Below are 22525 nucleotides of genomic sequence, written 5' to 3' on the forward strand. Positions count from 1 at the left end.
TCTCATGTCCCATCGTAAGAAGTGATAATGGACATGGCCTGAATTTATATCCCGTCTGATATCCTAGATGGAGCTCACCAGAACTTTAAACCACACCATTCACCATTCTTTTTTGGTTTGCTTGGGGTAAGGTACAGCAGACCAGGCTAGTTCAGTGAAATTAAAGAGAGACTATACAGCAACATCTGTGTGTGTATTTAACTCTGAGAGTGTAACAATGGACGCTTACACTCAGTCCACAAAGTTTTTATCTTGGACCCAAAAATGCATTATTAATTAACCACTTCAGCCCTATTTCAATTGTTTGGGAACCACTGGCGCATAGGGCATGTGCTGGTGGAAATCAGCCATGTTACTCTACCCTGTGGGAAGGCTATTCTCCTTCATGGGTGTGGTTTTGCATTATTGGGGACGTATTTCGATCCCCATGGACTTTTATTTCCTAGATTTAGGAAGCCTGCTTGTCTCACAAACCCAGTTCAACCGGTTTGCTGCTGCCATGCTGCCATTAAATCTACATTCCCTGGATCCCTGGGGGAAAGAACTCTGTGCTGGCTGTATATACACACACTGCAAAATCCTCAGCATTAATTTCACTCTCAAAGTGAAAGTGTACTTTCCAAGACGCCTACTTTCGCCCATCCACTTTCAGTTTGTTCCATACTGAGCTCTGCTATCTCACTCGACGGCTATAAGGCGACGTTAGGTGATAAGGTCTAGGACTATCTGCGACAGTCTAATGTTCAAGGTATAATTTATTGTCATGGCTATCTGGATTTGATAATGTAAGAATGAGAAGCAAATAATATTAGGAACTGGATGTGAACATAGAACTCTATTTTAAAAACGGCGTGGTTCCAATGTGGACTCGGCCTTCATGTGACCAGTCTGTGACGTCAGTCCTCTATGACAAATCTACTGTAATTATACAAATTTGGTCAAGGTCAGAGCTTCCTTTATACAATTAAAGTTAAAGATTTCGAAAAATATAAAACTGCCTACAGGGAGTATACACAAGACCATTTGGCCAGCAGTTTGTGAGATTAGCTCCACACAGACTGACACTCTATAGCTAGGCCCTACAGCGCACCATACAAACATATTAAGCTATGTATATGTGAACAGTAGAAGGCTAATCCAGCATGTGTTTCCACATATGTTTGGAAGACAGACATAGAAAACCATAGTAGGTATGGTGCTTGGATTCGACTCTTCTTCAACACCATACAATAGCAATGCGCACCTAAAATAATATAATATCTACCTACTAGCTTGCAATGTGACATGTTGTGATCTTATAGTTTGCCTACTTTCAGTGTGCACAGGATCATAAATCTGGCTTTATATTATTGGTCATTTTTAGACTGCTGTGCAGTAGCCTTTGATTGGTTGTGCATGTGGCGTGCGCATCTCTCACCTCCTTGGCGCTCCTGATCTTGTCCAGAAAAGTGCGGAGCTCCTTGGTCTCGGCGTACAGTGCGCGGCACACCGCCTTGTAGTGGTTGGGGGCGTCTGATGGACTGGGCAGGTGGGACGAGCATATCTGTTTGGGAGGGAGGGAGGGCATGATATAGATTATTGTGCAAAGATCAACTCTACATACATCACTAGTATGTACTGGTATCTTTAATAGCCTTGTTGTGCAAAGTGTAATATATGCAGTACCAGTACTGTACACGTATACTTGCATGGCGACAAACACTTGTCGACTTACAGGAGGATTTATCACGTGCACTCCAAGTGTCCATGATAAACACACTTGATTTGTTAAGTTAGTTTTACATCACTTTATGATGTGAATTTGTTTGATTGTGATAAATGGTGCAACTGTTGCAGAGTGGGTATGGACTAGGGAGGACGTCTGGGAATCAGAATAGAGGGTATGCGGCATGCACATGACATCATCATTGTACCCGGACGTTATGCAGGAACGCCTACTGAGTGTCAAAAAACTACTTTTTGGCATTGACAGCCCATAAATACCCAGAAAAGTCCTAACTGATTGCATTAAACAATGTTAAACTCACTTTATGATGTAGCCAGTTCGACCACCTGCTCGCCTAGTATAAAAGTGTTGAAAAGTCCTTGAGCAATACACTTATCCCCCAATATTTCCTCCTCCCATGTGCTCATCATAACCATCCCAGCAGCAAACCGCTGGATCTGGCTTTAAAAGCCAATTTCCCTCCCTCTGGGAACCATAACATACTCCCTTCCCTTCCTTTTACAGTTTATGTTTATAAAACACAAAACTATGTCTCCTCAGCGATGAGGAGAACCGGATCGGCCAGTTGCAGCATCTTTGGATAACGAGCCGACCTTCCGTTTTAATCAACCAAAACAAGGCGACACCCGTCACATTATCTTCAGCAACAAAGGGGCGAAACCCTTTGACCCGGGACAATGACATTTCTTTTCCGACCTCCAGGGTTGGGCCCACCACAGGAATGGTATGATGACACAGCAAAACTGTCGTCTTCCTTCTCAGACGTTCAGGGGAAATTCACAGGTAACATGAACCCAGGTAATTGTCAGGTTTAAATAGGTAAATATTGGTGGTTTCCATTGTTCCTGCCAAGTATGCAGATCTCTATCAAGAGTGAATTGCGGACCAGAAGATAACATTAACTAACAGCTTTCAACCTGGTGTCCCTATTTTGGGCATGTCATTATAGAATAACGTTTCCAAAAATGTACAACAGCAGCGATGCAACACATTATTGTACGGCCAACATCAAGAATACTGTAGCTAATCTAAAGTGTCACAAAGAATACATTGGGCAAGTTGTTAAAAGCACCATTTCATCTATGTCTCTATGATGACAATTGAATTGTTGAGGAGCAACTACATAACTCCAGCCTGATCAACATGGACATGACAGCAACAACAAGCATATCTTTCTGAATTTTAAAATCATCGCTATTCCGGTCTCTGAAGAACATTTGTGTTTGCATGTTCTTTCAGCCCCCCCCCCTCGTCCAAATTTATGTCAACCTGACAGAATAGCAGCGTAGTCTGAAATGAACAAGATGAGAATGTACAGTTATCTAATATGGCCGTGTTGTAAGTAAACACATACACTCAATCCAGTGCTTGTTGTGGTTCTTTAAGGGGCTGAACGAAACCGGGCTAGAGACACAACCAGGCTTTAGTGCTTATGTTACATGCCATGCTATATTCATCATTATTATGAGAGGATCAGACCATAAGAGTTTCTAAGCCTATTCCCCAAATACCTGTGTGTTTACACCAAGTCCCATGATTCAGAAGAGACGTGTTCAGCTTGGTGTAGAAGGACCTTGGGGGCATTTTTAACCACTTTTAAACCTGGCGTCATTATAGATAGATGAAGCCAATTACCGGTAAAACAAGGAACATGTCTTGCATGACTGGTCTCTTGAGACATGAAGTCACATTATGCCCCGCTAGAATTAATAAGCCAAAACCTTATTGATTTCTCTCTCAATAACTTCGGAATCTATTCGATTCCGATTCTCGAGTCCCATCCCGAATTATAGGTGGATGCTTTTCCAATTTCTTTCAAAAATAGCTGATCTACATGTTTACAAGTTACCACACATTGCATTGCAATGTTGTGAGCTTGTAGATCAGCTATAATCACCGTGGGACACAGTTGACGGTTGTACAAGGAAGCAAACAGGCATGAGTGGTTAACCGAGGGAGACAGCCTGACATGCTGAGCTCTCATTTCCTTCCAGGGCCGCAGGCTAATCAGAATTTTAAATATGATTAATTTAATGTTAAGCAATGTGCTCAGTTGTTAGATTAGGTTCCAAGTAGCCTTGTGGCAATATTGAATAGAAAGTTTAGCAATATTTCCCCACGTTTTTATACATTTAAAGGAGGTGTTACGATATTCCCCCAATATCCCAAATAATTTAGTCCCCCCTCCTTTGGGGTATTTTTGTACATTGAAGTAAAATTTGTCCTCTGCATTTGGATCCTATTCAAATGCAGAGGCCACTATTAATACAGTGGCCACTATTAATACAGGGTCTGGGGAGCATTTGGGGGGTCTTCAACACATACAGGATACACAAAGTGAAATTGGTTCTGGCGAGCCTTCCCGCATCCAAAACGGTTGAGAAATGACGGAGTTATCATGTTGCACGCGTACACATACATATAGACACACAACTCCGTAATGGAGTGGAGGCACCGCTCAATTTTTTTAAATAAAAATAAATAAAAAACAGGTCTCAGTCAGAGTTCTCTCCTGATTCACAAAGTTATTAGATCTATTTTATTAAGCGTAATACAATAAAATATTGTATATCTCGATATTTTGGCATGATTTACTGTAACAATATAAATATACTCTACTGTATCCATGTATAGAACATTTTGGATATCGCCCTAAACAACTCCAAAAGCATTTAGTTTCAGCCTGGACACTCGACATACCGCCATGATGTCTCGATACGAGCGGACGCTGGAGACTGCGGTTCCGGGGACGATGGCGGCGGGACCCTCATCTCCCTCCCCCTCGTCCTCCTCCTCCTCTGTGGCCTCGTAGCCCTCGTCAGGACAGGGGTCATCGCACTCCGTCTCGGTGCTGTTGGTCATCAGGTCGATGAGGTGCTCCAGGGGCGCGCTCAGCTCGCGCTCCTCGCTCTCCTTCAGGCCGTAGTCCAGGGCTTTGTAGATCATGATGCCTAGAGACTCTATCACCTGTGAGAGAGAGAACAGGTTGGGGTGCAACATTTAATCAAACTAATCGATTATAATACAACATACTTTGAATGAAATCAGAGATATTCAAAAGCAGTGAAAATAGCAATAAATGCTATTTTTGTGCATCACTGGTGTATGACAAAGCATAAAACGGGGCCCTGCATGGGGCCTGCGAAAGTTTAACAAGTTTTAACCTTTGGCCTTTAAAGGAAGTAAAATGCCTGTAATATATATACACCGCCATGATGTCTCGATACGAGTGGACGTATCCGATTACGATTCTCACACAATTCTCATTTTTTCCATGAGAAAAAAAACCCACAAGTGTAACTAAAATTAACTGGACAGCCAACTAGTGCTGCACGGTTCTACACGATTATTCACAAAATGGATTGCATTAGGCGTCTGAATCTAGATCCCAATCTTTTTTCGATTAATTGTGCAGCACTAGTCTAGGGTTTTAAACGCTGCAGATGCTGGGCTGGCACCAGTCCACAATAGTTTGATATACAATATTATCCACAAAACAACCCCAGCTTGAATAAACTAATTATATTACATGTCCTGAAGCTAGAGGCCAAGGAAGGCACAGTCCTTCTCCCAGCATCACTGTAACCTACCAACCAAGTGTTGACGTTCCTCAACACTTCCACACAGTCCCCAAGACACAAACACACACCACAAGTACACATCTTACAAGATCTTCATCTCTAGGAATGTACAAAGCACTTCTTTCACCGTTGAAATACGAGCTCTGCTCTGTTTGCTTTCCGAAAGGCTCAATCACATCGTTCCAATCAGGTTGACAAAGTGGCCACTTGTTGCACCCACAAATGAGATGGCCGTCTAGGCGGGATAGTTTTGGGTGCTCCGAACAAACCAGAGTTTAACATGCCAAGTTGACCCAAGGTGCCCAATACATCAACAACACAAGGAACAGCAGGACGATAAGGCTCCCATTAGGGATAATACAATTGTAGGGTGGAGCAAGTGATTCCAAGCTGCGGGTCAATAAAGAAAGAAGCTATTCTGGGACTAAATCACATTTTACATGAAAAGGTAGCAGACTTTGAAGTGTTTATCCAAGGATCATCTGCCAACATTAGTGAAGTCCAGAGACTGGGAGCAAGCCCTTAGGATCAAGTCAACTTTTGTGGACACACCCCTAAGTGGCACACCTTATATCTATACTACGCAGTGTAAAGCAGAGGTTCTCAAAGTGGGGTAAGGGGACCCCCAGGGGTCCTTAAAGGGGTTCCAAGCAAAATTAGGAACAATTTAAACACTTAAGCCCCATTTCATTTTGTTTTCAGTGGTTAATTTTAGTCACTAGTATACAGTATGAATGACTATTCTCTTCTGTACTGAATGTATTTCTAACAACTAAAATCTCTTATGAGGGTCTATGGCAAAACATATTTTCAATGGTGGTCCACAGCTTCATACCTCATACACACGCTAATGTTTAAGACCAATTAGTGTGATATTAGCACAGTTCATGGTTAGCTAGGTATGGAAGTGGGAGTTGTTTATAAAGGGAGGTACCCAAACACAAGAGGTGAGGGTGAGGCTTGCGGAGATGGGCGAGGCTGGCTATAATTAAGCTAGGTGCCAAGAAATGCCAGTCATCTTTGTGGTTAGAGCGCTTGAGGGACGGGTGCTGACTGAGTATGTCAGGGCTTATTGGCTTAATAACAGATCAAAACAAATCATTATGATCATTGACAAATGTACCATTCAACGTATTATTTATACAGAGATCCCATTACTGGGGCTTGGCTTAGTAGCGAGGCCGTCTGGTGGTAATGAGAAGGTCACTGGTTCTCTCTGCGGTCCACCTAGTATGCATGTAGAAGTGTCAAGACAAGTGTCCCCCCCAGGTACTCCTCGTGACCATCTGAGCAGCCATCAGCAGCTGTTGAAGATAAAACTGAGTTTCTCCTATGGGACTAATAAGGTGTACCTTTACGTTTTAAGCTAAATCAAACTGCACATTAACGCCGTTATTGTTATTTTTCATTTGTCATTATATACTGTAGATCAGTGGTTCTCAACCTTTTCAGGCTGTACCCCCAAAATAATCTTTGACCTAGAGACCCCCCACCCTGACAAGCACTTGGAATTGTTTTGAGTTGAGGGATAATCTTTAGTTTGACTCTGTTCCACAGATAAATTGTGAAAATAGCTGATCTACAAGCTCACTGTGAGCTTGTAGATCATCTATTTTCACAATATTTGCTTCTTATATTTGACAATTTGGCCAATGAGTTTTTATAGTATAGTTGATTACCATTTATGCAGTAATGGTATTTTTTTCTTTTTACTTAATTAAAAAGGTCCTTCAATTGTCACTTATCTGGGAACCTCCCCTCAAATCATGTGGAGACCCCCAGGGGGTCCTGACCCACAGGTTGAGAACCACTGCTGTATATGAATATTTGGCTACAACTTACCTTCCATTAACCATAAACAATAGCCTACATAATGAACACTTCTGGTTTTACAGAACACAATCCACTAACCCAGTTCTTCCCACTAAAGGAATAGCTTTGTCTGGAGTCACTATAATCATCCATCAGCCGTCCGTTTGTCGACTGATAATCCTGCACCACTAGGGCTAAAATTAATATCCCCATCCTGTTTGTCTTTGCATAACCCTATAATCCATCTGTAGGCCGACGTGAGCTCTTGACAGCAATAGCATCGGAGACTGAAAAAATAGCCCATCTAATATATCGCTTTGAGATGGGACCCATTGTGAGCTTGTAGATCAGCTATTTACGGAGGAGACGCCACATACGTCAGGCTTAGAATTACTGCACATAATAGCACAGCATGTGTACAAATATTTATAGTATACTGGTCAAATAATGCTGACAATTATTAGCTTCAGCAAACATTCTACAAACCAGAATCCAATTTCTGACACAAGGACCTTACCAATATTGGCCTACCACAGATAGATCATATCTGCAGACTGCAGATCCCACCCAGACATTTCTTCTTCTATAGTGCCAAACCATATACACATACATTTTTGCCCCCATGAGCACTTGGAAAAACAGAATTTATGGACGGTGCATCTCTTTTGTGCATCCCTCTTCTGTTCTGAGATAATCTCAGAACTTGGCTTTGTAATAATGCATCACAAACTCATGTGAAGTGAACCCAGACTTGTGACTCAGGAGGAATGAGGCAGAAGGAAGCTGCTACAAACATGCCAGTAAACACTCAAGACAACCGGAAAATCCACTGCCAGTTCAGCCTTCAACAAACCAAATATTTCAAACAATTACTATGTGGTCCTTGCTGCCTATTTCACTGCTCTACACACACACACACACACACACACACACACACACACACACACACAAACACACACACACACACACACACACAGTCCTGTGAAATGTGTCATGAAATACTGTGGACTATAAATGTGACAGGAATTCTATGCATAGACTTGCACCTGATTGTGTAATGTGCTTCCTGCTACTGTATGTTCACAAGGCCCGACACAATTAATAATATACCGGTAATCACCTGGTCGCAATTATTTTTGCATAATCAGTTTCCATGCATCTGTATCAAAACAGCTGGATGAAATGATCCCCGGGTCACATGCTTAGTAAGGAGACATCCTGAGTAGGGACCCAAATACTGATATATGGGCCTGATGGTCTATTCTTCGTTATCAGCCCATATTCCACTTTTATACACATATAAAAGTGGAATATCGGACGATATATCAGCCTAAATTCCCTAATCCTCCAGCTCTAGGGCTTTCACGGTTGTCACAATTAGTTGTCATTTGAACATTGGAAGATTATGAATAAAATTACATTTCCATTTGGCTTTTAGGCTTCATAAACAGAAAAGTGTAAAGAGCGGAAATGACAAATAACTAATATAATAATAAGTTTAGGAAATAGCTGATCTACAAGCTCAAAACGAGTCACATTTTGTTGTTTGAGCTTGTAGATTGGCTATTTCCACTATTTTAGAAAATTAAATTGATTATACAAACAATTTTGATTGATTACAGACTAATCAGCCCCCAAATCAATGCTGCAGGAATGCCCTACTCAAGATGTCTCTTCACTAGCCATTTGGCCTGGGAAAAAAAGTTCAACTAGCTACACACTACCTCAACAGCAGTCTGTACGGCACAACACCCCGCTCAATTATCATTAAAGCAGTTGGCACTATAATCTGATTTGCCAACGAGGAAGACTGCTGTGGCACAAACAAGTCTAGTTCGGACACCATGTGCCAAAAAGACAAGAGATGCACTCACAAGAGACATTTAACTCAATGGAGTCAGAGAGAAGTCAACCTGACTCAGCTGGCTGCTAGAGAGAAATGGGTCAGTCAACAGTGGGTCACTCATACTCATAGGCCAGTTATTTGAGAGCTTTACAGAAGAAGAAAAAAATACCCTGCGTCTGACACTTTGTCATGGTGCAGGTGGGGGAAACATCTTACAAGCATATACCTTACCGGTAACTGAAATTAACATGGTTGTAAACTCACGTTTTTAGCACAAGGTTCTGTCCCTCACTTCTCATGCTGCTCAGGATTACCCACTCTGTCACATCATTAAAAAACAAGAACACTGTCCTGCCCAACTACTATACATCAAGATAATATGCATTCTGCCAAATTCAGCCTTTTCCATCAGATGTCTGCTCATCGTAATCAAATTATGAGAGAATGTAGTCCTGTATGTGAAGTTGTGAACATAATGGCCAAGCATGATTGATTTCACGATGTTGTTCACCATTAATTAGGATTGCCAACTGTCATGGTTTTGTTCACCATAAAGGTAGGGTAAGTGATATTTAAGTAAAAACAGAAATATATTTTCAGACGGGTTGCCAATTTCAGCCATAGAGTTCTAAAATGTATCTGTGTAGATTTACTGTTATCCATGACAATCTATTTGAGTCCTATTGTGAATTTAGTCTGTATTATTGTGCTTAAATATTGCATATTGTGTATACATTCTGTACCTTGGTTGTATTTTTGCATATTTAAACCAGTCATGTTTATTATTATTATTGTGATATTGGAAATTGGATAATTGGTTTGGGCTTAGGTGGCATTACCGTAGTCACGACTCACCACCCATTGTTAGAGCCAATCAGTTGTACCCCTTCCTGTATAAAAGGTGCACACCCATTCCCTGTCACACCATTCCTGAAGAAGATCCCAGTGATCGAAACGTTGAATCAATAAACTAGTGGGGCTGAGTTTTTCATACCAGTGTTGCAGACTCTATTTTTTTCTCTAAAATGTATCCGTCATTACATCCATAATACCATATTGCACTTGTTTAACCTGTACAGCATTGTGCATCTCTCGTAGAATTAGTAATGGTATCCCAACCTGAAACTAAAGAGCTGGAGAAACAGGGAAACCCCTGTAACTGAACTCTGTAGCAATGATCTATATCAGTTTCTTTTTTTTTATCACTTACCCTACCTTTAAGTAGGCCTGTTACAGTACATGAAAATGATGAAATATAGTATCGTTTATCCTTCTGCATTCTGTACAGGCCAGACCTCTGAAATCAACTTTAAATCCAACAAGCTTATGTAACTTACATTTCCTATTCTTTAATTATATTCTGTGTAGAATCATGATAAACAATTAGCCTAAACAGCTGCACAGGCAATTCCATTTATACTCTTTACCATTATTCTATGAAGATCCATAAACACTAGATATTGTGCAGTCAAGTGTGGAGAAAACCTCAGAACTTGGCTTTCTAATTATGCATCACAATCTCATTTGCCGTAGCTTCCGTCTCCTGCCTCACTCCTCTCCAGTCACAAGTCTTCAAACAAAGACAACTTGAAAACCCACTGCTGCTTCATCCTTTAACAGCCTGAAATACTTTAGTTTATAGCAACCAATGACAATGTTTAGTGCTTACAAGTATCCTTGTATCCTGTTTTAAGACCACCAATTGTGCTGCAGATTACATTGCCACATAATATAATCCATGTGAATCTGTCAGGAAATGCTATGCATAGACCTGCACCTGTGACGTCCTGCTCTGCTGCTGACATCTCTGGGTGTTTCTGTGTGCGTGTGCGTGCGTGCGCACATGCGTGTCAAGAGGATGTGTGTACTGTATGTCATGGAATGAATGGCTGTGCACCGGAGGAGAAACAGCGCCCACATTTCCACACGCTTCAGAAGAGGCCCAACCAGCCGAGTCATCTGGGTGTCATGGGAAAAAAATTAATCTACACGTGCTTAGCATTTGGAAAAACAGAAATCCTCTTCATGTGATGAAACTTGGGGAAACTGGAAGTGGAGATTCACCCTTCTTTCTATGCAATAATAGCCAAGACCAGAGCAGTGATTGGAACGAGCTAAAAAACGAATCACTGCCTTGGCTGTACCCATATGTCTTTGCTTTTACTTTGCATTAAATTGTGGTGCACGCCGATTCTGAATTCTGATCACACCAACTTCAGTCATACACTCCTTTGGGACATCAGCAATAAACAGTCACACATAGTGTGAAGGCCATTGTTTGGACTGTTCTCCAGATATGTGACAGACCGACAGATTTTTGGAATGTACAGATGGATAAAGAAAGTGAACAGACAAGAAAGGCAGGAGAGAAGAGGATGACGTGCAGTCCAGGGCCTCAGATCTGATTCAAACACGAGCAAGCTGTGGGAAGGATAGCCTGATTTATGTGGCATGTCCTCTTACTCTCTGAGACACCAGAGCGCCCCTGCCATGCATTGATCACTCTTCAATAGAACTTGTAGCCCAGACATTGGATATCCATCTATCCAATGCTTTGGCTACTGCGAGACTTTCCACTGAGTAACAATCACCCAGGCAGGCAGGCACCAAGCAATTCTCTCATGCCACACCACACAATGATGATACTCAGCAGTTGTTGTGCAAGCAGCATTATGCTCAATGCTCATGACATCATTCGGCCGGAGCCAGCAGACATACAGGGTTTAGGTTTGCTCCGAAAACAAACAAGTTGTTTTCTTAAACAGAATCGGCAGAGAATCTTGTTTGACCTTTTTCCTGTTAGTACTGGTCTACCGGAGTCAGAAGGACAAGCTTGGTAAAGCAGTGATGAACATGAAGGCCATTTGTCTCTTAAATGTGGGCTGCTTGTATTTTCAAGCAAAAACCTGAAGGTTAGAAATACCCATTAGGGGTTTGCAAATACACAATGCAACTCGAGGTTGTCACATTTTTGTGAACCAAGGCTTACCTTGGTTCAGGTACTAAATTAAACTTACATAAACAAAACCTGCCAAAGAGAGCCTCCGCTTGTCCTACAAAATGACATTAAAAACACCTGTTTATTTGAATCCAGGTGTGCCAATAAGCTGCACAAATTGCACAATTAAACTTTTGAGGACATGAGGCAAATATGAGCATGTGTAATTATGAGCATCATTCCTTGCTTACATCTCTTCACAAACGGCAGAGAAAGGAAAGCAGTCCAGCTGGGGCTGGATGACGCCATAGAGCATATGAGTCATCATTAACCTCTCTATCCTGCATCAGTCCACTGGCACATGCAGTACAAATAAAGGCATGGTCTGAAAAAGTCAATAGTATGTAGTAGTTCTGGATTATACATGCATGTTGCCTAATGCCTATGATGTGTCTGTGATAAAAGTTTACCTGCTAGGGTAGTTACCTGCTAGTAATGTCTGGTTGCAAAGGAACTATAACAGTGTAAAACAGTGACCTTTGACAGTTCACAGAAGAGCTGCATAGCAACAAATGTTCTGAGCCATCTCTCTCTCCACTGAAGTGACACGATTGCCAAGTGATCAGGGCGCTTTCCATTTGATTATAGAGTTCACAGTCGGACCGTTTGCGGTTTTGTCATTCTCCTACTCTCTCCAAGTTTCCTGTCCCACTCCACTATGGCCGCTTATGGCTGTAAAAAATGCGAAGACCTGGTTATAGTTCGGTCGTTTACGACAGTTCTGTGAGCACGGAGAGCAAAGGTCTGTTTCTCAATGGATTTGTCATCTAGGAGGGTTATTAAACACATTGAGCCCCCATGTGAATCTAAAAGAAATGCAGGGAAAATTCATGAGAGCCCCAAATCCATATGGCCAACCATCAAAAACCTGCTAAGGCACAATAAGGCAAAATTATCTAAAATTCATTCTGCTTTCAGTAGCATGTGACGTGTCAAACTAGGGCGTTTGATTCTGAAATCATTCCAAGCATTAGCTTTGCACAAAAAACACTCACACATTTGTGATGACGGCTATGGCTTTCTTAGCCCAAAACGACAACACTAGACTAGAGCGGTGGCCGTGGGGCACCGGCCTACTTGCAACGATGCAAGTTGGAAATGCATGTCCCACCCAGATATTCTCTCTGTCCCTTTTATGCCCATATATGGAGTTCTTTGTCAGGCATACCCAAATATAGACCAGCCAGTCAGAATGATGTCAGAACAGGCCGGCTCCATATGGACACAGGGCAGGGCCGGGGCAGAGGCCTTTTGTGGTGGTTCTGGACAACCGTGGGTCAACACCGGGCACTACACCCCCTGTGGTGACGTGTAACAAATTTGAAGTTGGTGGGGCGAACGGTTCCCGAGTTACGTGGATTACACGCAGAGACTTGGTGCATTTAGATTATAGATAGATCTTTTTGAACCACTGTTCTAAAAATATATAAATATTTTTGGCTCTCTGTGCAACTGAATCACAGAGTCTGGCTTGGAGCCTTACTACTGTTAATGTATTGTGTATTCATTTCACACACAGACTGCAGGCGGGGGGTGACGTCATTGTTGGAGCCGTGGTCACCGTCTGGGTTCAACCCAATAGGGCTTTTTCACTTCACAGACCACAGACAGATAAGCAGCTCTCAGCGTTTCAGGATGCAGGCAGCACGAGGGCAAAGCCATCCATCAGACAAATGCAGACGAGTTATGCAACCAATACTGCGTGCAGAGGCCCATTACTGCAGTGGCGGATTGCGAGGGCCTCCAATAACACCTCCCACGGTTATTTGCCTGAAAATACCAAGACATTTACCACTAACTTTAGCCATTGGTGAGAAATTTGACCACTTATGAGGCTGCACTGGCCTGTGTGTGACTGTCCCTCCCACTCAATCCATCTCAGCAGTGGAGTGAATAGAGTCTGGCTGAGGGGGTGAGACAGATGTCAATCTGAATCACCAAACCACCAGCATTGTCCTTCTGTGCCCTCGTTTGTCGTCACACAATTCTAGAAGCTGACTGACAGGTAAAATAATGCATTTAGACAACAGAGCTCTTCACTTCAACATAAACAATAAATTGGGCAGTGCATGCAATAGTAGTTTTTTGTATAAGAGCAGATATGAAAATCATAATATCTACTAATTGTAGATCTGCTATTTAAGGAAACAGAAATAGTTAGCCTCAATTAATGGCCTGATTCCTCCTGAGCAGGGGAGGAATAATTTTTTAGCAAAAAGGGTGAAGTGTCCCTTTAATAATCCGATCTTTTGAAAATCATGTGAGCAGATAGAAATTTGAGTGAGTTTGTGGATTTTATTTTTTATTTATTTTTATTTTATTTTATACTTTTTATATTTTTAGGAGTGACTGGGAAAACGAACCCGGGACTCGCTGATAGAAGTGCCGTGATTGACCCCACTTGGCAGGCACTTCAACTCAAATTAGCAACACAACTGGAAACTGGCAGTGACCACACCCCACAAGACAACGTTGGAAATTGATGCATCCGATGCCTCTGCAACACTGACACAGATGTGACGGTAACCTTGTACTTAGTTGCTCGCTGTCACACAGAAGATAGCGGATCTACAAGCTCACAAAGTGATTCTAAAATGTATGGAAGAGTAGGGAAATCACCTCATTACATGATGTAATAGTTATATTGCATTAACATACCGTACAGATTGGTTAATACAGTTTATTCATTAACCATTTGAATCCTAGGGGTGGGGGGGAGTGGGTCTGGCGGGGGGGGGGGGGTCTAGCGGTTGAGGCACATTCCGCATATAGGCTCTACTGCAGCCTGACAGTTGCGGGTTCACTCCCCGTCCCTCTCTTCCAGTTCCGTGTCCATCTCTACTAACCTCGCGTCACCATGCTTTCCACCTCAGAGGAAAGCCTGGTGGTCTGTTACAAAATTGCCATGTGAACCGGTCTGGAGCGGATGATGTCCCTACGTCATGTTGTAGTAATGTTTTGTAGTCATCAGGCAGGAACCATCATTTGGAACTTCCTTTCCCTCAAACCAAAAAAATAACAATAAAAGCTCTTGTAGCCTGCGGCTTTTGAGAAAAATCGGTTTGAGGGAAAAGGAAGTTTCAGATTGATGGTTCCTGGCTTCCTGCCTGATGACTACAAAACAATACCCACTCCCTACCGGATCATAAACCTGAAAAGGAATTGAAGACCGACAAATATTGGGTGTACCAGTAGTAGACTAGAGGCAATAAAGGAGTGGGCTATAAAACTATAGCCTTTGGCTTGCCTCAAACAGACAACCACCTGCTTCTTTTATTTTTTAAGTGTTTTTTTGTGGCTTTCGCCTTTATTTAATTTTATTATTTTTGTAGAGGGATAGATAGGCTGACAGGAAATGGGGAGAGAGATGCGGGGGTGACATGCAGTAAAGGCCGTCGGGATCGGGAGTCGAACCCGCTGCACACTGCCAGACTGGATTACCAGCCAAGGTGCCTGAACCACTGAGCCACAGCCCAGGCAACCACCTGCTTCTCATGCTATCCGTTACTAACCAGGTCAAACAACACTGCTGCCAGGATAATTTTCTCCCGCAAAAGCCAACATCACGGAACTAAACAATAGGTCACACATCCACCCACTCAATCCCCTTACCCTACTGCCATAGAGAATACTCATCCACTTGATGACCACCTTAATGCCCTCCAGGCACTGGCACAAAACAGTGCAGAAGGGCTCACTTTGGGAAAAGCCTAATAACACTTGGAAAAAGGCTGACACTTGCAGCCAAAGCTGAGATTGTAGGTCTTGCTGCCTGAACAGGCCTCGAATATGTATAGCGGTCACTTAGGTCATTAGTAATGTTGTTCTAATTGTTGTCCGATACTGTATGTGCAATGCTGTGGAAAGTAATTTATCCTTGGGTACAAGAAAGTCTACTTGCTGCTACTTGGTGGCAAAGTGAATCAGAGCTAATGGCTGGGTTTCCCAAACACATATGGTGTAAGACTTTTAGTGCTGCACATGCTCAGATGCCCTCTAGGCCGCACACAGAAGCCTGTGAACAGACATTTGCATAGATGTGCCAGGCAATGGTAGGCCTCAGGCCTGGTATGGGCGCAAGTCTACCATTCTGCAATTTAATTTAATAATATTTGGACTGCTGGACACCTGACAGTAGGCTCTTTACTAAACAATAGGTCTCTCACACACACACACACACACACACACACACACACACACACAATTAAATATAATATATATTATATATTTTTATGCGTAAAGAGAGCCTACTGTAGGCTGTCCAAATATTGTTAAATTAAATTTCAGAATGGTAGAACCGAGGCCTGAGGCCTACAATACCAGGCCTCAGGCCTACCATACAGGGCCTCAAGCCTGATGCATGAGACCTACCATTGCGTGGCACATCTATGCATGGAATATCACAGGCTTGTGTGCGGCCTAGAGGGCATCTGAGCATGTGCAGCAATACAAGTCTTACACCATATGCGTTTGGGAAACCCAGCCATTGCCTGTCACTCTCACATACTGCAGCTGCAGTTATATTGGACGTTACTCAGTCACACTTACCATTACTATACAACTTTTAGTCAGCTTGCACTGAAATTTGTTTTACGTCCATGACGTCACCATTCAAGGTACAGACAATACATTACAAAAAGATACATTACAGGACACGCATCACAGAAACAGACAGGATCAAGAACATATCCTCTGGTTTACCGATTCTGGTTAAAAAGCAGAACAGACTGGTGTACAAAATAGTACACCAAAATAAGTTTCTTATATTAAGAAAGATTAAGATTAAAGCGCCTCATAGAGGGCAACAGTTGATATTCATTATTTAAAACATGTAAGGGGTCAGAGGAGATACTCTTCGCCAGTCTAAGCATGCTCTTGGTCTGGGCTTCTTTAAAAGGAATCTCCACAGGCCTACCAACAATTTTAGCGCAGATCTTAATTTGGCAATAGTGTTTGTTCTTATATACACTATAGATAGTAGGGATGCCGCCGATTCATCGATTTTCCGATTATGTGTTGCCGTCCCCATATATTTTTTTTTTAATAGTTAAAATATAGGCTAATAAGTAAGGCTGCATGATATATCGAACATGTACCTTCATCAGAGAGGAGAATATAAGTATAAATCAAGTTGATCAAAGCCACTCTTCTCTGCCCCTCTCTCTAACAGACAGTTAACAATCGCTTGTTAAGTGCCTGCCAGACAGACAATCAGATGAAATGAAGGCAGGTGTAGAGCAGAGTGTAGACTAGTGAACTGAACATGTTCTCTTTATATCAAGTAATACATACCAGCCCCTTATGAAACTACTTCTCCCCAAATCCAAATGGATTTCATTTTCCATCCTGAATGGCACTGAGAAGATCTCCACAAAGGTTTACTCATCAAAACTGATTATAAAACTGTAACCATCAAAGCATGCACTCAACATATAATGGTTATGTGACCATGGCATATGTGCATAATATAAAATCTTAAACGTTTTATCTGATATTGATTTTAAAAAATCAATATCAAATGGGGGGGGGGGGGACTTTTTGGCATCCCTAATAGATAGGCTGTTAAACCAGGCTGTGCTACAGTACAGACTAACAGAAAAGAGTCAAGATCTGACTACTAACAAACACCAAACTATCTAAGTCGGCATAAGGAGTACATACGCTGCTGTATCCTCTTACAGATATATTCAATATGAGAGGACCATGATAAGGTGGCGTCTAACATCCCCCTCAGATATTAGTAAGATGGAACTTGTTCAATAGTTGAACCATGGATTGCCACTGGTGGTGTCTTACCACCAGGAGCAGGACCAAAGATAATTTCCTCTGTTTTCTTAGTGATGATAATCAAATTATTTTTCTCACACCATTCTACAAGCCGGTCAACGCTATACTGGTACCATTTCGAGTCATCTGAGTATTTCAGAAGAACCTGGTTTGACTCGCAGGTGTTAGTCAGCCGTAGTCAATGTATATTGTATATTAGCCGTTATTCAATGCAGCAGTGGTAGTTACTACAATAACTGCATTGCAGCTGCATCAAAAGCGTACAGTCAAGCCAGAGCAAATCTCAAGAGGGAGAGAACAGACAGAGTTCAGAGCCCGCAGGGGACAGAGACGCCCAGCCCGCTCCACATACACCACACACAAGCCTCACATGCAGACACATGCAGCCTCTGTTCAGCCAGCTGCCAACTACTGTACACGGGCTGAACACACACGCAGCCTGTTGTGAGCAGCCTGTTGGGAAAAACAAGATGCCGAGTGTTGAACAAGCATTTCACGTTCAACGTCAGATGTTATCGTTTTGCTTTCAGAAATTACGTCATGTGGCAGGCTGGCAGCCAAGCGTCTATGGACATTTAATGTTTGGAAAAAACAGGACCCCACTTGTGAAGTCATGTGGCAGCTAAGTCTATGGATTTTATATTTTTTTGGTGAACAGGTAGGTCGTGTTGGGCATCACAGTAAAATCGTTAAATATTTTTTTTACATTACTACTGTTAACATTCATTATGTTGCGGGTAATACAGTCCCAGTAGAGTAAGGGTCCCATATTTGAGTGGTTTCAGTACTTCTTAGTCTGTTCACTCCCAGTGACAGGGTTCATGATTGTTATACATCTCTATTGTTGTTAAGACAAAGCGATCTTCTGTCTTATTCTGGTTGAAGTAGATCTTGTTGCATAACAGTGCCTTTAGATAGAAAAATCAGCAAAATGGAACACATTGTGAGCTTTTAAATCAGCTTTTATGCTGACATTTTGTTATGTTCTCCTATTATGACATGCCCAGAATAGGGATGCCAGAGTTAAAGTAGTTAAGAAACTTTTGCGTAAACTAAACTCATTGCTTAACCCGAGAAAGTTGATTAACAGGGAACATGACAGTTTGTGTGTCGTGGGTGCCAGACTGAGAAACATAATAGGATGCTCCAATTAAGCTTACTTTAATCCTCAACTGGAGACCAACTACTAGGCTAAATCCATCTGTTCCCTGCCTACAGTGGGAGAGGCATGTCTCCACGGTGACAGACAAACAACAAAGAGGTAACTGGATCCATGACTGATCCAATGAAATACATAGGCGACTTTGTAATCACCGATATTATTGCCATTGCTAATCAATGCCAGCAATATCGTTCTGTATCAGAAAACTGGAAGACAGACACAAAGAAAGGTGGGTCAGCTCGACTTCTTCATTCAGTCATTGGCTGGCTCATGCATCCAGAGGCTACGACAGAAATTGACAGGCTGGCGAGTCGGTCAGCAATAAGACTGCAAACTTTACAAAAAATAACTGTTGTGATTTTCCTTTTATGTTTTTTTTTACATTTTTGTCCGATACGTTTCAGTTATGAAATGGTGAAACATGGTAATTCATCCATGTAATGACTACCACACAAATTGAAGGTGCAAGGATGACATCTTTCGTGGACAATGATACACTACTAATCCATCAATTATAATCATTCTTGCCAACTAATTTAATACAATTAGGGGAATAATTGAAAGCATTGCAACACATTCATTAGATCAATTAAATGAGACACTGGAAATTCCCAAAACACTCAGTTACAGAAAACTGGAGGAGGCAAACGAATATAGCTTTTCTTCTTTTGGTCAAATTAGTCTATTGACAAAGCCTACAAAACAAGAGTTAAAGTAGCAGACGATTGTACTGTTAACAAACCAACAGGCGCCACTAGTGATGGAATGTGCCAACACATAGCCTGCCATTCATGTCAGTCAGTGTGTTAAATGTCAATTCACCTTATTTTCTCCACTACTGTATACTGTCAGAGAGATCACAATCAGCGACCACGGGATAAGTCTACCATAAGAGGTGGGTGGGGACGGGGCTGTGTTCATTGATGGGGGCTGGGGGAGGCAGGAGTGTTTTTGTGCTGGCGTTATACTGACCAGCCTCGGCCTGATCATGGGACAGTGGGGGATAGTCTCTGGTCTCGGATGTGTTGGCTGTGATATTCGCATGTCAGCTGAGCTGGGAGGAATTCAGAACCAGTTCAGTCACTCAGTCACACACACACACACACACACACACACACACAGCCTGACACCAGCATGAACGGATGAAAACTTGGCTACTGTTGAGAGCACATGGGAACTTTCTGAGATTACATTTAGGATTTGACTGTGTAGCATTATGAACATGGTATGCAGTAAAACAGGGAGAGGGGGCAATCTCACAGGTACAGTACTAAGCCAAATCTACATTGTGGAGGTCAGAGCATTAACCACTTTCACCCTACGCTGAGGAAGACCTGTTAATGAAAGTGCCTAAGCAGACGTACAGGAACTTCTGCCAGCCAAGGAAGCAACATTGCTGTGCTGATCTTTTTACATTCTCAGGTCATGAAAACAGTGTTTGTGATTGGACGAAACTGAACTGAAACTGAAACTTTTAAGATGGCTACAAGCTCAGTGAGTTTGTAGATCTGCCATTTTAGAGAAAAATAAAATAAAAGGTATTTAGTAGTTAACTGGCTGAGCAACTGTAGCGGTCACACCTCCATGTTGATTCTGCTCTCTCGACCATGTCGAGCTCGTGACAGACAGCAGTGGAGAAAGGTGAGGCATGATGATGCATATGCAGGGGTGCAGTGACATAACTGGTGTGCATGCATGATCCAAAACTCAAAATAAATGTTGAGACACAGATCTAGCAAAAGTTGGTAAGCGCTTCATTTTGTTTGATCTGGTGGCACGTACTACAAATGTCTATCTACATCCTGTAAGTGGACTTAAATAAAACTAGTGTTGACTAATCATTAAAAGTGGCTCTTATTTTGAAGAGGAAGACCGTTTCGGTTTTAACCAGGCTGCCATGACAGTTGTTGAAAGTGAAAGTTATGATGATTGCACCGTTGGGAGTGCCAGTAAGTAAACAAGAACCCATGTGGACAAAAAACAAGCTTATATATGATATGGGGAAAAAAACTGTGCCTTATGTACACAGTTTGGAATTACGTTAATCAGTGCCAGGATTTTCTTCAAAATTAAGGCGCTAGAGTGCCAGAAGATATGGGATATTTTACTCTGAAAAGCCCCGCTTTCCGCCCCGCCCAAAACCGGTGGGCATAATGTTGCATCATTACCTCTGCAATGATCACGCCAAAGTCTCTCTAGAAGCGTTAATATGCCCAACGATAGGCTTGTTGAAGTCAGAAATGAAGACAGAAGTATGCACTTTTGGTCAAAACCTAGCTGCAATTTGCAACTCTAGATGTTTTTATAATGGGATTAATCTAGAGTTGCAATACCCTCCATTCATCCAATTTTCTTTTGTGATCTGCTTGTATTAAACAACGTTAAACTCGACAAAGCTTGAATTATCCTGTTTCAGTCTGCCAAGCGTTTGTTTCATAAAAATCCACCGTAGACAGGTTATGAGCTACTTTATGTCAAGAAATGCTCTGCAGCTGATTCTTTATCTAAGTGTTGGAGTTTGGAAGCACTCGTCAAAGTCACTGAACGGCCCTGCGTAGTGTGTACCACCTGTTTTGCATTTGCACATAATGCAGGAGGCAGCAGCACAACCCGTTAATAAAGACGAGTGCTTCCAAACTCCAACACTTGGAGAAAAAAGAAAAAGAATCACCTGCAGAGAAGTTCTTGACAGAAAGTAGTCTACGTTGGATTTTTATGAAACAAATGAAAGAGGATAATTCAAGCTTGGCCTAGAGCTGCAATGTTGGTGAGTTTAACGTTGTTTAATACAAGCAGATCGTAAAAGCAAATTGGATGAATGGGGAGTCAATGGAGGGTATTGCAACTAGATTCATCCCATTATAAAAAAACAAATTGCGGCTAGTCAAAACCATGGAGAGCTTCCTAGATTAGGAGATACGAGGCATTCTTTCTGAGCCATAAACAAGAAGTGAATGGAAGCACCCATGCGCAAACAGCAAGGAGTATGGTGCAGAAGGAGAGGCAACCCCCAAAAAATTAAGAAAGAAAAACTGAATTTTCATTTTTTGTTTGACATCAATAAAAAAGCACTATGACGTGTGTACACGTCAACTGGAACCAACGGTTGGATTAGATATGACGTTTGTACACGTCCTAAGGTCTTTTAAACATGGAACCTCTGCTCCGTGGAATTAGGAGAGTATTTCATTTATCTGTGTTGGAGTGTCTCAGTGCGGCTGTAGAGTTCATGTGCAATCTCGTCCTGCTAAAGTAACGTGGTAGAGTAGAGACATCCATCCACTATGCGCACCAAGCAACATCTCCAGGTGCTCCTCTGAGAACTAGCCCAAAAATGTTAAGACTCTTTGTCCGTTTGCCTTTTTCAGATGCTTATATATCGGATTCTAATCATAAACTTCACTAGACTTGCCTGCCACATGACATAATTTCTAAAGCCAGACATGGGAGGGGTTAGTGCCACTCAAAAATCAAATGATTAAAATGATCCACAGTGTGGCGCAAATGTGGATCTCAGACTTCACGTGGCATAAGTCGTCTATGACAATCAATATACCGTAATTTCCGGACTATAAGCCGCACCTTTTTACCCATGATTTGAACCCTGCGGCTT

General features: G+C 42.1%; 1 protein-coding gene across 3 annotated transcripts in view; it reads right to left on the minus strand.

The window, feature by feature from the left end:
* The window catches only part of spire1a (spire-type actin nucleation factor 1a), a 51731-nt gene that overhangs the window by 23416 nt on the left and 5790 nt on the right, over nt 1-22525 (minus strand). For 2 of the 3 annotated variants that reach the window (XM_080787533.1, XM_080787534.1), the window contains 2 exons: nt 4427-4693; nt 1418-1543 (listed from right to left, as the gene is read on the minus strand). In XM_080787533.1, the coding sequence (XP_080643659.1) occupies nt 1418-1543; nt 4427-4693 (393 nt within the window). Of the gene's footprint in view, nt 1-1417; nt 1544-4426; nt 4694-19884; nt 19941-22525 lie in introns of those variants that run through there. The other variant, XM_080787535.1, reaches the window with a different exon arrangement.

The sequence above is a fragment of the Protomyctophum bolini genome, assembly GCF_963924005.1.
Source record: "Protomyctophum bolini genome assembly, chromosome: 17".
Taxonomy (NCBI): Eukaryota; Metazoa; Chordata; class Actinopteri; order Myctophiformes; family Myctophidae; genus Protomyctophum; species Protomyctophum bolini.